Source organism: Tenrec ecaudatus, chromosome 1 (genome assembly GCF_050624435.1).
Source record: "Tenrec ecaudatus isolate mTenEca1 chromosome 1, mTenEca1.hap1, whole genome shotgun sequence".
Taxonomy (NCBI): Eukaryota; Metazoa; Chordata; class Mammalia; order Afrosoricida; family Tenrecidae; genus Tenrec; species Tenrec ecaudatus.
Window position 1 is genome coordinate 31,431,157 of NC_134530.1, and position 14,791 is coordinate 31,445,947.

The 14,791-nt window shown below is 57.4% G+C and overlaps 1 protein-coding gene across 1 annotated transcript in view; it reads left to right on the forward strand.

Annotated features, from left to right (window-relative positions):
- The window catches only part of CAMTA1 (calmodulin binding transcription activator 1), a 1,074,576-nt gene that overhangs the window by 799,095 nt on the left and 260,690 nt on the right, over positions 1–14,791 (forward strand). Inside the window, exon 6 of the mRNA XM_075550584.1 lies at positions 785–856. Within this exon, the coding sequence (XP_075406699.1) occupies positions 785–856 (72 nt within the window). The remainder of the gene's footprint in view (positions 1–784; positions 857–14,791) is intronic.

The window sequence follows — 14,791 nt, forward strand, 5'->3', positions numbered from 1 at the left end:
GCTATCTGAAATGCCATTCCGAGACTAGGATCCCACTGTACTCTCCTACTGGAACGGCCGGACTGCTGGCTGGCTTCCAACGCAGAAACCCTCTGCAAAAGATGCAGGTGGATAAAAAGAAAAAAATAATCAACCAACAGGCATTCGAGCAAGCAAGTGTACAAATACATTGCCGTTAAATAATACTGCTAATAACCGGCCCATGCCGCCAGTCGCAGGAGATTCTGGCTCTGGCAGTACTTCTTCACCCAGGCTGCTGCCCCATCCCCCGTGGGGTCTGAGACTCGGTCAGCCCAGGGCAGCCTGGCCTGAAGTTCTCCCGGGCCAGGCACGGACTGCAGTGGGCGTGTTTGCGTGTTTGAATTGATTCCATACCCTTCCGGTCCTCTCCTGTACCCTGTGGGGGTGAGCTTCCAAGCAACTTCAGACCCCGGAAATTAGAGGCAAATACGGGGGTCGGGGGGTGGGTTATGTGTTTCCTGGTCCTTGGCTTTCTCTGATTTCCCTGATGGTAAAGAAGCCAGCTGCCATGATCTGCGGGTACCCACTGCTGTCCCCTGATATCTGAGACCCTTCCTCAGAGCCTCAGTCTTGATTCTGGAGCCACCTGGAGGGGTGTCTCTCGGCCACCCCGGGCCTGGGAGCAAGTGCCTGCGGCCCTTTCTGGCTCCTTCTCTGTTATGTCTTCTTTCCTTCCTTCCTTCCTTCCTTCCTTCCTTCCTTCCTTCCTTCCTTCCTTCCTTCCCTCTTTCCAACTGAATTCTCGTTTTTCCTCTCTCCCCAGTGCTTGTACGGCTGCTATGTCCATTCCTCCATCATCCCCACTTTCCACCGGAGGTGCTACTGGCTCCTTCAGGTAGGTGGCTGGGATTGGCTTCTTCTTCCGTCACTGGTGCTGGGGAAGGGTCTCTGGAGGGTGTTAAGCGGGTGCGATGTCTGGTGTGTGGCCTGGCTCTGGGCAGACACGCCCTGCTGAGCTTGCCAGGGCCAGCGTTGTGGCTGGACTGGTGTTGTCGGGTGACCGGAAGGGGGAAAGTCTGGTGGTGGGGTGATCCTCACCCACTGGATGAGAAATAAAACCCACTAGGTGCTACAAGCATCTGAGATGCCCACGTGCGCTTTTGGTGAGGCCAAGGTAGAGGAGGGAGCATCCTGCCCCCACCTGTGAAATGTATATTGACTCTGGGTTCTTCATAAGGTACTGTGGAAAATAGGCTTCCGGAGGCATGCCAGCTGCAGTCGGATTGATGGATTGGCACCGTTGTTGGGATAGGAGGAGCTTCTGGCTCAGGGGGATGTAGCTCTGTAATTGATTTGTGATGCCTGCCATGGAGACATGAGGCTGGAGGAAAGGGTGGGAGGGAGCTGCGGGTTGCAGATATTTGTAAAGGCTACCAGTTTCTGAGATGGCTGGCCATGCTGAGCCAGGTGTAGCCCATGTGGAGGCCAGTCCTGCCTCCTGCTGGTTGGAGGTGGTCTGTCAAGATGGCTTACCTGGTGTTTCCGGCTACAGATGTTGCTGCAGTGGGGGTTGTGAGAATGGGGAGATCTGAGGGCTTGCTGAGGCCAGGCAGGATCCGGGTCCTTTTCAAAGCGTCCTCTGACATCCAGCTACTTTGTGGAGCCTGTGCCCAGGGGCTCAGCATTATTTCCCCCAAGTTCTTCCTCTCCCCCAAGCAATCACGGCCTCTGCCTTTCCCACAATAGGCCTCACTGTTGTTCAAATCAGCAAATACCCCGAGTGTCGGGGCTCTGGGATCCCCCTGACGTGGGCCTGAGCTGGCCGGTGGAGAGCAAGCCCCTCGCAGGCATAGCGTGAGTTCAGAGCGGAGGGAGAAGCAAAGGCCAGAATGCAGTGGTCTAGATGGTGCTCTTGGGGCCAGAGCCTCTGCGCCCTTGGTCCAGGGCGCCACCAGCCCGCCTCAGCTTGTTGCATTCTCCCTCAAGTCCCAGAAGTCACGAGTTCCGCCTGAGCAGCTCAGAGGGGGGGCTGGTCTGCAAACAATGGCTCTCCAGCCTCATTTGGCTGGGTCAGTCCCTGGCCCCTGTCTCCCTTGGAGGTGTCGGGACAGGACTTGGTGCTGTAATGGCGTGCACCTGGGTCCCCAATAAGGGGCACGTCAGTGTGGTGATGGATGATCCTGTTAATAGTCTGATCATGAGAATAGGCCCAAAGGTGCTCGGTGACATCACCTCTAGAGCGCAAGTGGCATCAGGGCCGGTCCCTGTGTCCTCTGGGTCAGACCCTGGCTGCTGCCGGAGAGACACGCTTCGTCCCAAGCAGCCTGCGGATCTAGTGGACTCCTTTCTGGTCCTCTCAGCCCCCGGGGTGAGGTCCTGGCATCTCTTCCTGCCCTACCACCCTGCAGCCCGTCAGAATGCCCCATCCTTTGCTCTCTCCCTCCATCCCACAGTTGGGGTGGCGACCTCGGGAAGCTGGCTGGCTGCCAGCCTGCCCTTCTGCCACCGCCCCTGCTGAGTAGGTGTTCTGGATGCTTCCTGCCTGCCCTCATTCCATCACGCCCCTCCCTGGCTTGTTAATTTTCCTGAAGGTACATTCCAGGAAGCTGACACCGCTGGGCTGCTCTGAGATCTGAGCTCCTTACTTCCCAGTCTGCCTTCCACTCACTCTGCCCACCAGCCAGGTGCCCACAGCTCAAGCCTCTACCCAACCCCCCCCCATAACTCCCCTGCTTTCTCAGGCAAGAAGCAAGTGGGGGGTGCTCGTGCCTCTGCCCAGGCTCAGCCATGCCCGGAGCTTCAATTCCCAGCCTCTGAATGCTAGAGATGAACTTGGGGTGATCTTCCAGCTGGCGGGGAAGCCGGTGTCTCCTCGAAGACCTGACTCACAGGGTCACCTGTCTCCATAGCCGACTCAGGGCCTCTATTTTCTGTCCCCTGTTCCCCGAGGGACTTGTTGCTCCCCTCGTCATCTGCATATTCAAGTACCATCACTCTTGTTTCTGTGATCAGACCACAAAGAACAAACACACACACACAGGTACAGGGCCCCCTGCTGACCCCCACCCCCTCCTCATCCCCTTCCCCCCTCCCTCCCACTTCTCCCCTCCCTCCCCCATCTGCTGGACAACAGGAGGATGGGGAGCTAAGGCCAAGGCAATTAGCTCGAGGTTCGACCGGCCCACAGCAGAGACTGGAGGCGGCTGCGGGCACCACTCTGGGCAATTTGTTCTGGTGCTAATTACCACACCACGATAATGATGGCGTGGCCAGGTCTCATTTCTCTGATATGAAATAGGAAAGAAAGCAGGAGGCGTTGGCCCAGATGGAAATGGGCCTGAGTTTGTCTCTGACACCAATTACGGAGGAAAAGGATGATGGGCGGGCAGCAGCTTCGCACCGTGGCCTGCCTCCCCGGCAGGCACCGCACTGCGCCTCTGGACGGGTCTTGCTGCAGGGCAGTGGAACCGGTGGGGCCCTCCGGGAAGGAGCAATGGGAGGTGACAGGGAGCTTGTAAGAAGAGGGACAAGAGCCCCTGGAGGGAGGGGACGTGCACAAGGAGGGCCCACTGGCTCTGCCCGTGCCAGTCTCAACCCCATGGTCTTGGGTCACTCCTGTCCTTCCAAATCCCCCAGCTGGCATCCCTGCAAGGCCGCTTGCCACGGCAGGGACTTCCCACCTGTTGCTGGAAGGTACCACGGAGTCCGGTCTAACAGCCACCCTGCTTAGGAACGGCAGGGTATCTTCTGCTGCCAGGCCTTCTGCCAGGACACAGGGACAGACGTGGGCCCCTCGGCCCTCCCCTGCCTGAAGCAGAGGGTCAGCGCCAGCCTCGAGGAGGGAGGAGGAGGAGGAAGCTGAGCTGACTCGGTACTTAGTGTCCTGACTCCGCTGGCTTTCAGGAAGGGTGCGCTCTCTTTCTGGAGTCTTTTCTGCCTCTCTCTTCGCTGCGGGCAAATATTTCACGAAGACACAAACCAGGAGACATGGGAAGAGCCGGAGCCCTCCCATAGACTGGAGAACACTGAAACCTGCCTAACCCAAAGGGTCATTGCCAGGATCAGCGGACACCCCTGGTGACACATGGGTCAGCCCATCTGTGGTGGGTCCCAAAGCCCAGGCCTTTAGGTCTGATGACCCAGGTCCAGGTTAGGTGCTTCTCCCACTGAAACAAGCTTGGCACCCTCCAGGCTACCCCAGCACCCCTGCCTTTGGAAGGTTTTCCTGTGACCTTGAGAAGGTCGCTGCACCAGCTGCCATATGCACGAGTCATGTCCCTGGAGACTTCCTGGGGTGCCCTGAGCTCAGCTGCCCCATCCAGATGGACCACACTGAGGCCAGAGAGGGTCGGTCAGGCAAAGGGTCACCCCCACTGGTCAGTGACAGCTCAGGACAGGGACCAGCCTCCTGGCTCCTACTTGCCTTGCTCCCTCTGCCGGCACGTCACTGTCACTGCAGTTTCCAGACCCTGAGTCAGTCTTGTTGAAGCCAAGGGGGGGGGGGGGGTGACCCCTCCTACCACGTCCTGCTTCAAGGGGTGGTCCAGACAGAAGCGGCCCCTCTGCCTCCATGTCCGCTGCTCTAGGGCCCTCCTCTTTGGGGGTGATTGTTATTGGTGACCATGGTTGGTAGCAACCAGACTCTTAGACTTCCTACCTCCCCCTTTCATCCTCTCTCCTAAACCCCCACACACCTCCGCCCCCACTCCATCCTTCGGTGCCATCCCTCCCGCCTGCTCCCCTCAGAGCTCCAGCCCCCACATTAGCCCAGACTTCCCTGCAGATTCTGGATGGATCATTTGGAAACTATTTCTGCTCCTAATGAGTGTTTTTCTTTGTGCCCTTGTCCTCCAAAGTGCTTAATGAATGTTTTCTCTGCTCGAGCAGAGCTAGGGGTGTGCCCTGCATGTCTGCCATTGCCACTGCCTTGGGGCCCTTGGCGGCTGAGCCTGGCTTGCTGGGGAGGCAGCCGAGGGGGCTGGCTCCTGATCCAGGCTGCCAACACTCCCCAGGGCCTGCAGGCAGGGAGCACTGCTATGGAGAACTGTGGGAAGCTGGGGCCTAGGAGTTCCTGGATCATCAGAATATGGTGGCCCTTTGAGTTCTGCGTGGGGTACACATTGTGCTGCTAACTGCAAGGTCAGCGGTTCCAGCCTGCCAGTTGCTCTACAGGAGAAAGACGAGACTGTCTCCTCTCATATAGATGTAAAGTCTCAGAAACCCAAAGGGGGCACTTCTACTCCATCCTGCAGGATCACGATGAGTCAGAATGAACTCAAAGGCAGTGGAGAGTGAGTTTGAATTCTAGGACATTTGAGTTAATGGAAGAACCCTGGCTGGGGAATCCAGTGGGTGGCCGGGTTCCAGCTTGCCCAGCTGGAAGGACACCTGTGGGTGCTGGTTCCTGGAATGCATGCGGCACTCTCCAGGTAGACCAGCTGCTTGGTCCATGAGTTGAGTCTTCAACCAGGTGAAACAACCCATGAGCGAGACCATCTGCTAGCTAGAAGGTTGGGGGTTCGAGTCCGGCTCACGGACATTCCATGGAATCTTCACCACAGGCCCCCATTTCCTTAGGGGAGAACAGTTCGGTTCGGAGAAGTCCCACAGTCACCCAGTGAATGGAGAGTTGGGCAACGATGTGACTCCAGGGTAGACGCCATCATGACTGACCTCAGCTCCACCTTCTCTGTAACTCTGCCCTGATCATCACATCTTATAGACCAGGAGCTTAAGGACAGAGAGGTTGGGGAGCTTATCCAACGTCAGATAGTAGGGGGCCAGGAAGTAGGGGACAGTATGGGTCCAGCCCCTCCATACTCTCCTCTTCCTGCCTGTTGGTGAACCTAGGGTCCCCCCCCCTCCAGGACTGGGTCCCCTCAAGGAGTGGGCACTGCGGGCCAAATCCCCTGACAAAGAGTGGCCCTTGAGAGCCTGGCCAGAGAAGGCTTGGGGAGCCTCAGCCATGTTGGGAGGCTGGAGTGTGAAAGTGTCTCCTGAGGGTGCTCCAGCCCCCAAGGGGACCCACGACTAGGGAGCCCTTTGCCCCAGGAAGCAGCAGGCTTCTAGGGAAGGAACCAGACAGACCTCCTTTACTTGCTCACTGCCATGGGTCAGAACCCCACTTGCTCCCTAGTTACAGGATCACCGTTTCCCAGAAGAAGGGGCTTTCTACTCCTATGAAGAGTTCCAGTCTCAGAAACCCACAGGGACAGTTCTACCCTGTCCTGTAGGGTCACCATGAGTCTGCAGGGACTGGACAGCAAGGCCTGGGGTTCCCAAACCACCTTCAGTGGACAGAGCCGACACCAAAATGCATGGTAAAGAGGTCAGGAAGGCACCGTGCTCAGTGTAGACAATGCCCTAAAACAAACAAACAAACAAAGCAGGATGTAGAGGCAGCCCCCAGAATTTGGAGGGCAGAGGCTCAGGCCAGGGCCCTGAGAGTTGGGGGACATGTCTTCTCCAGTTCACACCCCTGCAGAACAAGGAGGCTGGCCTGGGCAGGGTCTGTGGGTCTCCCCAGAGTGTGGATCACCAAGGGATGGGTGGTGTGGAGGCCCAGTGACCCTGAGGGCCAGCACCCTCCTCACTCTGTGCATCCCAGGTCCAGGCCCCGGAGCCTAGGCGTGGGGTCTGGGTGGGGAGGGAGAGTCTCAGGTCAGGTGTAAGGAGCTGAAGTGGCAGCCCACTGCCTAAGACCCACGCAGGGCTCCAAGCTCCACTCTTCCAGGCTGGGTCTCTGGAGGCATTCCCGGCCAGGAGCGTTTGGCCTCTTCCCAGGCCCAGAGAGAAGAGGGGCTGAGGCATCCACTCGGGGCTGCCCTGAGTGTATAATCACCCCTTTCCTCAAGGTCCCCTGCCCAGGCTCTCTCGGGCAACCACTAGGGCCACCTCACTGGGAAGAACGCTTTCAAGGGACGTGTGTTGTTAGACTGGGTTGACTGGAGACACAAATCCAGAGATACTTATGTGTATGTGAGAGAGAATTTTACATCCAAGAGTAATTGGCTATTAAGAAAACATCCCGGCCCCAGTCCAGATCACATCCAGAAGTTCGATATTAACCCGTAAACCTGATATTAGTCCATAAAGTCCTCTTCAGACTCACACAGCACATGCAATGATGCCAAATGCAGGAAGATCACAGGTCAGTGGGTGGAAAGTCCTGTGTATCCAGTGGTGGTGGACACATCTCCAGGGCTCTGGCTGCCATCAGCGTGGCTCTGTGTGGCTTGTCATCAGGAATGTCTCACAGAGAGAGTGTGGGTCCCACCTCCGGGGAGGAAATCAGGAGTTCCCAGAATCCTCAGGAGAAGGCCATGCCCACAGAGAGGCCTCATTGGCTGTGACCTGATTGACAGGCTAGACCCCACCCCTTCCCTCACCATACCCTCAAGTTGACATGAGATCATGTAACGACCACGGGAGATTCCCCGCGAATGACAAAGCCTTCCCCTGGGAGATCTGAGTGTCAGGCTTCTGCAGTCACAGTCGGCCAGAGGAAAGAGCAGCTGAGGGGGAGAGGGGCAGGCCTGCTTGCCGGGCCTGGGGTGCTGGAATGCCCACAGACGGGGACTTAGTTAGCTCCGTCTCCTGTCAGCACTGCAGAGCGTCTGCAAAGGTCTCTCAGAGCCCACAGAGGGTGGCTCCCCATGAAGCGTCCTCATGGCACGGCACTCTCTCAGGTAGCAAAGCGAAGGTCAGGTGGCAGCCATCAGGATGTACTTCGAGGGGCCCTGAGCCTCTGCCCTGCATCCAGCCCATGGCCCAAGAACACTGCTGCACTGCCCCGCTGGAGGATGGAGGCAAGGTGGACACTCTCGGGCGCCCGTCCTGAGGCCCTGTGCTTGGCCAGTGCTCAAACCCCTGAAACACTGGGACTGGAGCCCCCTGGGCTGATGGTTTGCTGGCTGTTTGACTCTGGGCAAGTTCCTTCCTTCCTCTGAGTCTCTGTCTTGCCGTCAGTGAAACAGGGATGGCCACAGAGGCTGTAGTGATGTGGGATCATTGTGCAAATGTACTCTAAATGAGGCAGGGGACATGGTGGCCCTTGGGTGGTGCCCTCCACTGCTAACCAAGAGGTAGGAAGTGTGGAAGAAAGGGCAGCTTCTGAAAAAGCAGGGCCCCGCCTGGGTCAGAATGGACCGGACAACAGCTAGTAAACTGATGTAGGTCCAGATGGAACCCATTCCCATCACCTGGAAACACTCGGTCCAGGAGGCCTGGGCCGTGTGGCTGTGTCAATTCTGACTCAGAGCGAGGCCCAGAATGGACACACCTGGCCCCTCCCTGCCCTCCCCGCACGCCCTCACTCCGGGAGAGGCCCGAAAGGAACTGCCCCTCCCAAAGAAAAGGATGAATCCCCCTCCAGTTTGGACCTCAGAGGCGGGGGTGGGGGGCAGGGGGCATGTGTGTGGGGAGCAGTAAATGACCACGGTGGCTCTTCCGTCCCTATAAGCCTCTCTCTGCAGACAGACAGACAGGCGTGGGGTGTGTTTAGGAAACCATCTACATCTGGGGCAGCCCACATGCCTCTCCCACTGCCCCCTTCTCTCTGTCCAGCTCAGCCACACCAGCAGCCATGCCTCACAGCCCTCGGGATTGTCCTGGGGTGCGCTGGTCACTGACTGGGACCAGAGGCTGAGCACAGCCACCTCGGGCACCCCCCAGCCCTTCCGACTTCGGTCTCGGGCTCATGGATACATCTCCACTAGAGGTGAGCTGGCCACTCTACCAGCTGGCCATCCTGAGAGGCCTGGGAGAATCCAACCTTCCTTTTCTCTGTTCTTTGTTTGAATGGAGAACGTGGTCCCTTCATAAGCAATATCTGTGGCGTTCTGCTCAGTAGCTGTGTCTCTGCTGCACGGGGGAAAGGTCGCCGTGGCAGGAAGTAGAGCCACCAGGATCACCCCTGCATGGGGACCTGTAACAGATGCGAGGTTCTCCAGGGCTGACTGCAAAAAAGGCTAGCCCAGTGTCGGGGCATCCGGAGATGTTGCCGTTAGCCCGACATCTGTCCCACAAGGGTGCCAAAAAGTGCCTGGGCCCAGAAGTCAGATCGGCAGGGAGGGGCCCTCTGTGTCCCTGCCTGCAGATGTGTCCTCTGGACTTGGCCGAGAGCAGAACCACTCTGCGTCTTCTGTCCTGCTAGCTCTACCACTTACCCTGAACCACGGCGGAGGGCAGCTGCGGCTGTGCAGGGTACAGAGGTCCCCCTGGCATGTACTTCTCCCCTGTGGGTGGCCTGGCAGGGCCACAGCCCCCACCTTGCAGCCACTCTGCCCTTGGTCAGGGTCTCCGTGGCCAGCATCTGTTGGTCTCATGGCCGCCAGGGCGGGGAGGCAGGGCTGAGCTGCATCCGCTCTGGACTTCCACAGAAGAAATGGAGGGTCGGGAAGAATATGGGAACTGAAAGACATAGGACGAGCAGGACTTCCGTGTACTCAGGCCCCGCCCTCCTGAATGCTGGATGAGTCTTGTAAACGAGCACAGTCCCCATCCTCAGGAACCCACAGGCCACAGAGGACAGGTCTGGAGCAGGGGGTGGGAGGTGCAGGATTCAGGAGAGAAGAGAGAGCAGTTGCTTGTGCCAGGACCAGAGTCTGCCGTTCATCGGTCACCAAAAGCCGAGACGACCCCCACTTCAGGACCTGTCCCTTCCTGTAAGATCTGTTGTCAGGTCTCCTTCTTCCACATTCCCAGCCATCACCCCCGAGTCCCAGCCCCTGCTTACTGCATGCTTGGAGACAAAAGACCTAAACCAGCTGCTGACCGGTCAGTGGATGATAATGATCAATGAAAGTGACAGCACCCCCGACGGGCGACTCTGCAGCCTAGAGCACAGGTCACCCATGTGGCTCTGTAGGGAGTGTCCTGTTTGCAGCAGGAGGTCGATCAAAGGCACTCCTGACCCTAAAGGTATGCCCCTCAGAGGTGGCACAGAGAAGCAGCAAAAGCACCGAGTCCGGGCCCAGAGAAGACTAGTAGGATGGGCTGGGATGCTCAGGGAAGCCCCCCAAGGCTGCAGCACGGGAGAGACCCTCATGACAGTTGCACCCCAATTCAGTGCCTGTCACTGACAGGAGAAGGTGGAGAGAGACCGGCGCGCCCCACGTCCCTGCTCGAGCTCAGAACAAGAAAAGCAGGCGTGAACAGCCAGACCAGATCCAAAGTGGGGTCATTGTAGATGCCATTCCGGTAATGTGAGCCGCAGGAGCCCTCCCTGGTGGCCTCACCATTAAGCCCTTGACTGCTAGCCAAACCGTCACGGGTTCAAACCCACCAGCCACATGGCAGGAGAGAAGCTGCAGGCACGACGACAGCCTAGGAAACCGTGTGCGGCAGTTGTCCTCCAGCATGTACCGAGGCTTTAAACCCGAGGGGACACACTGCGATGGCCATCACGCTCGATGGACGCCCATGCCCCGGCTCTGTGCTGCATTGGGTGCTTCGTGGGCCCGGAGAGACAATCGCTGTGCGGAACCAAGGCTGGAACCTCCAGACAGTGGCCAGCAGCCTTGATGTATGTGAGAATGGCCAAGCCAAGACCCCATCCCTGTCCCGATGGCGCTACAGACCAGCAAGAAAGACAAACTTGCATCTAAACCTTGTGAGATTGAATAACCATGGAGAGGGGCGGGAGCTGCAAAGAACTGCCAAGTGCCAAAGGACTCGACAGTGCCTGCAAGTTGTTTAATGAGCGGAAGGAGACGGAGCAGAAGTGCTGGGGTGTGCAGAGAGAGACCTCCCAGGCATTAGGAGCAGCCTGCGAGAGGCCCAGGGCAAGCAAGACCAGGGCAGAGTCCACCAAGTGCAAGGTTACAGGACAGGGATATTGAAACCACAGTCCTTGGGCCACTCCTGTCCTTCCAAATCTCCCTGAAGGCCCACCTGGCAGCATCTCCCCCTGGGAAACAGGAGCCGGGGCTAATCAATGACACGGCCCTTGGGTGGCTGGAAAGGGGCCCGTTCGGAGAAAAGAGAGAAGCAGAGAATGAATTGTGGCCTCAGACAGGTCATTCTTGAGCTGCCTCCTTATCCCGGCTCTATTCTAACGAGGAGCTTCTGCATCTTTCTCCATTTAATGTCCCTTGAATAGCACGATGAGACGATAAGGCAGACACCAGGAATTTACAGCGGTATGCAAAAAAAAAAAATCGCTCCATCCCATTAAGATTTCAGGACCCTTGCCAAGGCTGCACCGCGAGCAGATATTATTCCCTTCTTCGACATCTTTGCTTGATTGAAATTTATGATGCCAAGGGCACTGCTGTACCCACCTAGAGCCTCCAAAAAATATGGCATGCCCCCGAAAGCTGCCATTTCTCCTGAGGAAAGTCACTGGGCATTTTTAATATGATTCTCTGGTCCTGGTTCCTCATTTTCACTCCTTCTCAGGGGGCGGCTGGCATCCAGGCAAAGAGAGCCATTGGTATTCTGCAGCTGGCCACCTTGGGGAGGGGGGCAACCTCACAGTCCCTCACAGCATGGCCTGCAGGTCCCCCGGGATGGGATCCGGCTGCTTCGGAGAAGTGCAGCTGCACAAGGCTGCTTTTACCAGCAGAGTTCCCCAGGGGAGTCAGACCTCTGCCACTGCCTTATGGAGAGAGAGAGAGAGAGAGAGAGAGAGAGAGAGAGAGAGAGAGAGAGAGAGAGAGAGAGAGAGAGAGAGAGAGAGAGATTTCATTGTGCTGTGAGTCCTAACTTGCAGCACAATGAACCAGCACAGCAACTAAGCACACGGCTTCGAACCTAAAGATCCCCAGTTCTAACTCCCTGACAGTGTGATCCTCCAGGGTCTGTCCAACAGGGTTGCGATTAGCCAGAAATCAACTCCGTGGCGATCCATGGGTCCTTCAATCTGGGATGTCATCTCCCCTGGGAAGGCGCTTTTCTCTGGGTGGTAATAAGGCCATGCCAGGGCAGCGTGTGTCTTGTGGCAACCACTCTGAAGATCCAGAAAGAGTAAATTAGGATCGGGAAGAAGCCCAGAGGAGGGGGAGACCAATGCCGTGCGCAGACCCCCAGGGAACGGGGAGAACTCTGGGGATTCTGGGCAAGGACCTCCCGGCAGAGCAGACAGAGAGAGCCTTCTGGCAGGCAGTGCCCTGAAGTCACATGTGAAACCTCCTAAACTGTGAGAAAATAAATCTCTGTTTCAAAAACCACCCCCTTGTGGTAGTTCTGCTACAGTAGCCCTAGGCGACCGTTCTGGGAGGGGAGTCAGTACGGCCTCAGGAAAGGCATCCTAGCAGCCCACTCTGCAGAGCCCCCACACCGGGTGGTCTGTCAGGTGCAGGGTCAGAAGCAACTCCATGACAATGGACTTGGTTTGGTTTGGGGGTTTCTCCTGCCAGGTGAACGAGCCTCTTGGAATCTTCGTTTCTTCTGCCAAATAGGCACCCATCCCACCTGCTGAGGTTGCCGGAGGAGTGGTGATAACGCACAGGGTCTTAATATCATGCTCGGCCCACGTGTCCCCCGGGGCCACTCCATTGTCCTCCTCTATTTCTGGCATCTGTGCTCTCAGCCAGAGGGAGGGTCGGTGTGGTTGGGGGAAGCAGGAAGCAGTCCTCCTAGTAGGTCTCATTCAGACCACTTTTCAAATGTCCCAAACTGACCCACCCCAAAGCAACTGTGGGAGGACAAACCCTGTTTGCCAGCGGACCCCACCGGCTCGGTCGAGAATTGGATGGACAGAGAAGCAGAACCCCAGGCCGGAGGACTGTCTCCTCATGCCCCCCACCCAGTCCACACCCTCTGCTCCCCACCTGGCTGCAGTCGGGACCCCGCCTCTCCCTGGTCATACTGCCAGCCTGCGGCACCCTTCAGCCCTTGAGGCCTGGGCTGTCCAGGCCAGGCTGGAAGACCGAGGAAGAATGAAGCTGCCGAGCCGCAGTTCCTTAGAGATGGAGATTATTAATTAGTCTTATTATCCGGGCCTTGTCAGTCTCTTAGTCCTTCCGTCTGCAGAGGGCTTTATGCCTGCACCGTGCGTGTGTCAGCTTGGCTAAGCAATGGCTTTTAATATAAAGGCAGAACAATGGACGGTACGGTTTGCTTACTATCTTTATTTATCAAGCCAAACAATCCCAGCTCCCATTCCACAGCCCATCCTTCAAAGGCAGGAGAAGGCAAACGCTGCCTAATTTCCCTTCTAGATGGCTTCACATGGGGGGTTTCGGCTTAATTATCCTTCTCCTGCATCCTTCTGCCGACATCCTGTCCTTAATATTCTAAGCTTCTTTGGAGCAAAGGGGAAACTGGTTTCCAGAGCAAAAGACAAAAGTTTGCCTGGAGGAAACACTTTCTCTTTTGCCTCTGAAAGAGCCCAGAGGACCGAGGCTGGAGCGCAGATGTCGACTGACAGCGTGAACTGGCAGGTGGGCGTCTTTGGTGACATGCTCCACGCATGAGCAGCAGAAGCTCGTTCAGGCCTCCCTCTGCCCTCCAGTCTACGGGAACGCCCTCTGGGCTCTGAGTAGATCCAGAGGTCCCACGGCCTGGCCTCGTGGCGGCTCTTACCACCGTGGGTGTTCTGGTGGTAGCCCTGGACGGTGCAAACAGTCAGGGTGCTGGGTCGCTGACCAAAAGGGCGGATGTTACTGTGAAGCCCTTGGCACTTCGGGAGAAAGGCCTGGAAATCTATTTCTGAAAGATCGGGGGTTGGAAGCCTTAGGAGATGGTTCCACTCGGACACACGGGGTTCCCCCTGCATTGGCGTCGACTCCACAGTAGCTGGAACAGTCCCGTGGAGAGTGGTTTTCCCTGCACAGGTGTGCACAGATGTTGCTGCACCCCACTCCTCCCCGCTCGGTTCCCCTGATCGCCTTACAGAGAGGGGCTCTGGGGGGCCTGAAGTAGACGTTCACCATCCCGACCACACCCAGCATGGGTGGGCAGGACGTCCCGGGGGCTCTTCTTCTCTCCCTGTGGTTTGGCCCCTCTGGTGGGGAGTACTTGGGAGCTGTGCTTTCCTCTCCACCAGGGCTGGAAGAAGGCCACATTGGGCCCATGCCATGGGGCCACCCTGATGTTGAAGGAACCTCCAGCCCAGCCCAGCCCAGCCCTGCTAACTGAAGGGCTACGGGAGGCAGCCTCACACTGTCCTTAGCAGCCCTGCTTCATGCCTGTCTCCGCCGTCCTGCGATTCTGTCCTCCCTCAGCCCCCTTCCCCCCCGCCTCAGCCATCTCTCCCTGCTCCACATCATCCCCTTCATCTCACAGACGTGCTGCCCATGGTCGCCCCACGTTCCCTTCCTAGGGGTCTCGGACCCGCCTGCCGCTCCAAGCTCCATCCCCCTTCACCGCATCAGCTCAGGCCTGTCGGGTGGATGCCATCCCTGGCCCGCCCCCCTCTGGTGTCCTTACAAGTCTCCTCCTCTCTGCCTCAGCCACCGTTTTCTCACTGAGCCACCGTACTGCTAACTCCAGAGTTGGCAGGGCCCCCTCGTCTCCGCGCGGGGTTGGCCATTTCTCCTTCTGCCTCATTCTCTTCTGCGGCTCCCATGTTCCCTGGCTGGCTCCCTCATGCCTGCACCTGTCCTGTACCATCTCTCCCCTTTCACGCAACCCTGAAATGCCGAAATACCTCGGGCTTCTTAGACCACCTCTCCTTCTCTGTCTGTGCTTTCTCCCCAGATGCCATCATCCAGCCCTGTGGCTTCCAAGGCCAGATTTATGCTAATGACTCCTACATTTGTATCTATAGACTGACCTTGCCACAAAGCGTCATGCGTTTATATCGCACTGTCTGCTTCCTCTAGAAGGCTTCATCAGCCTCTCAAACGTCACTTGGCCAGCAAAGAACTCGATTTCCCCAAGTCCG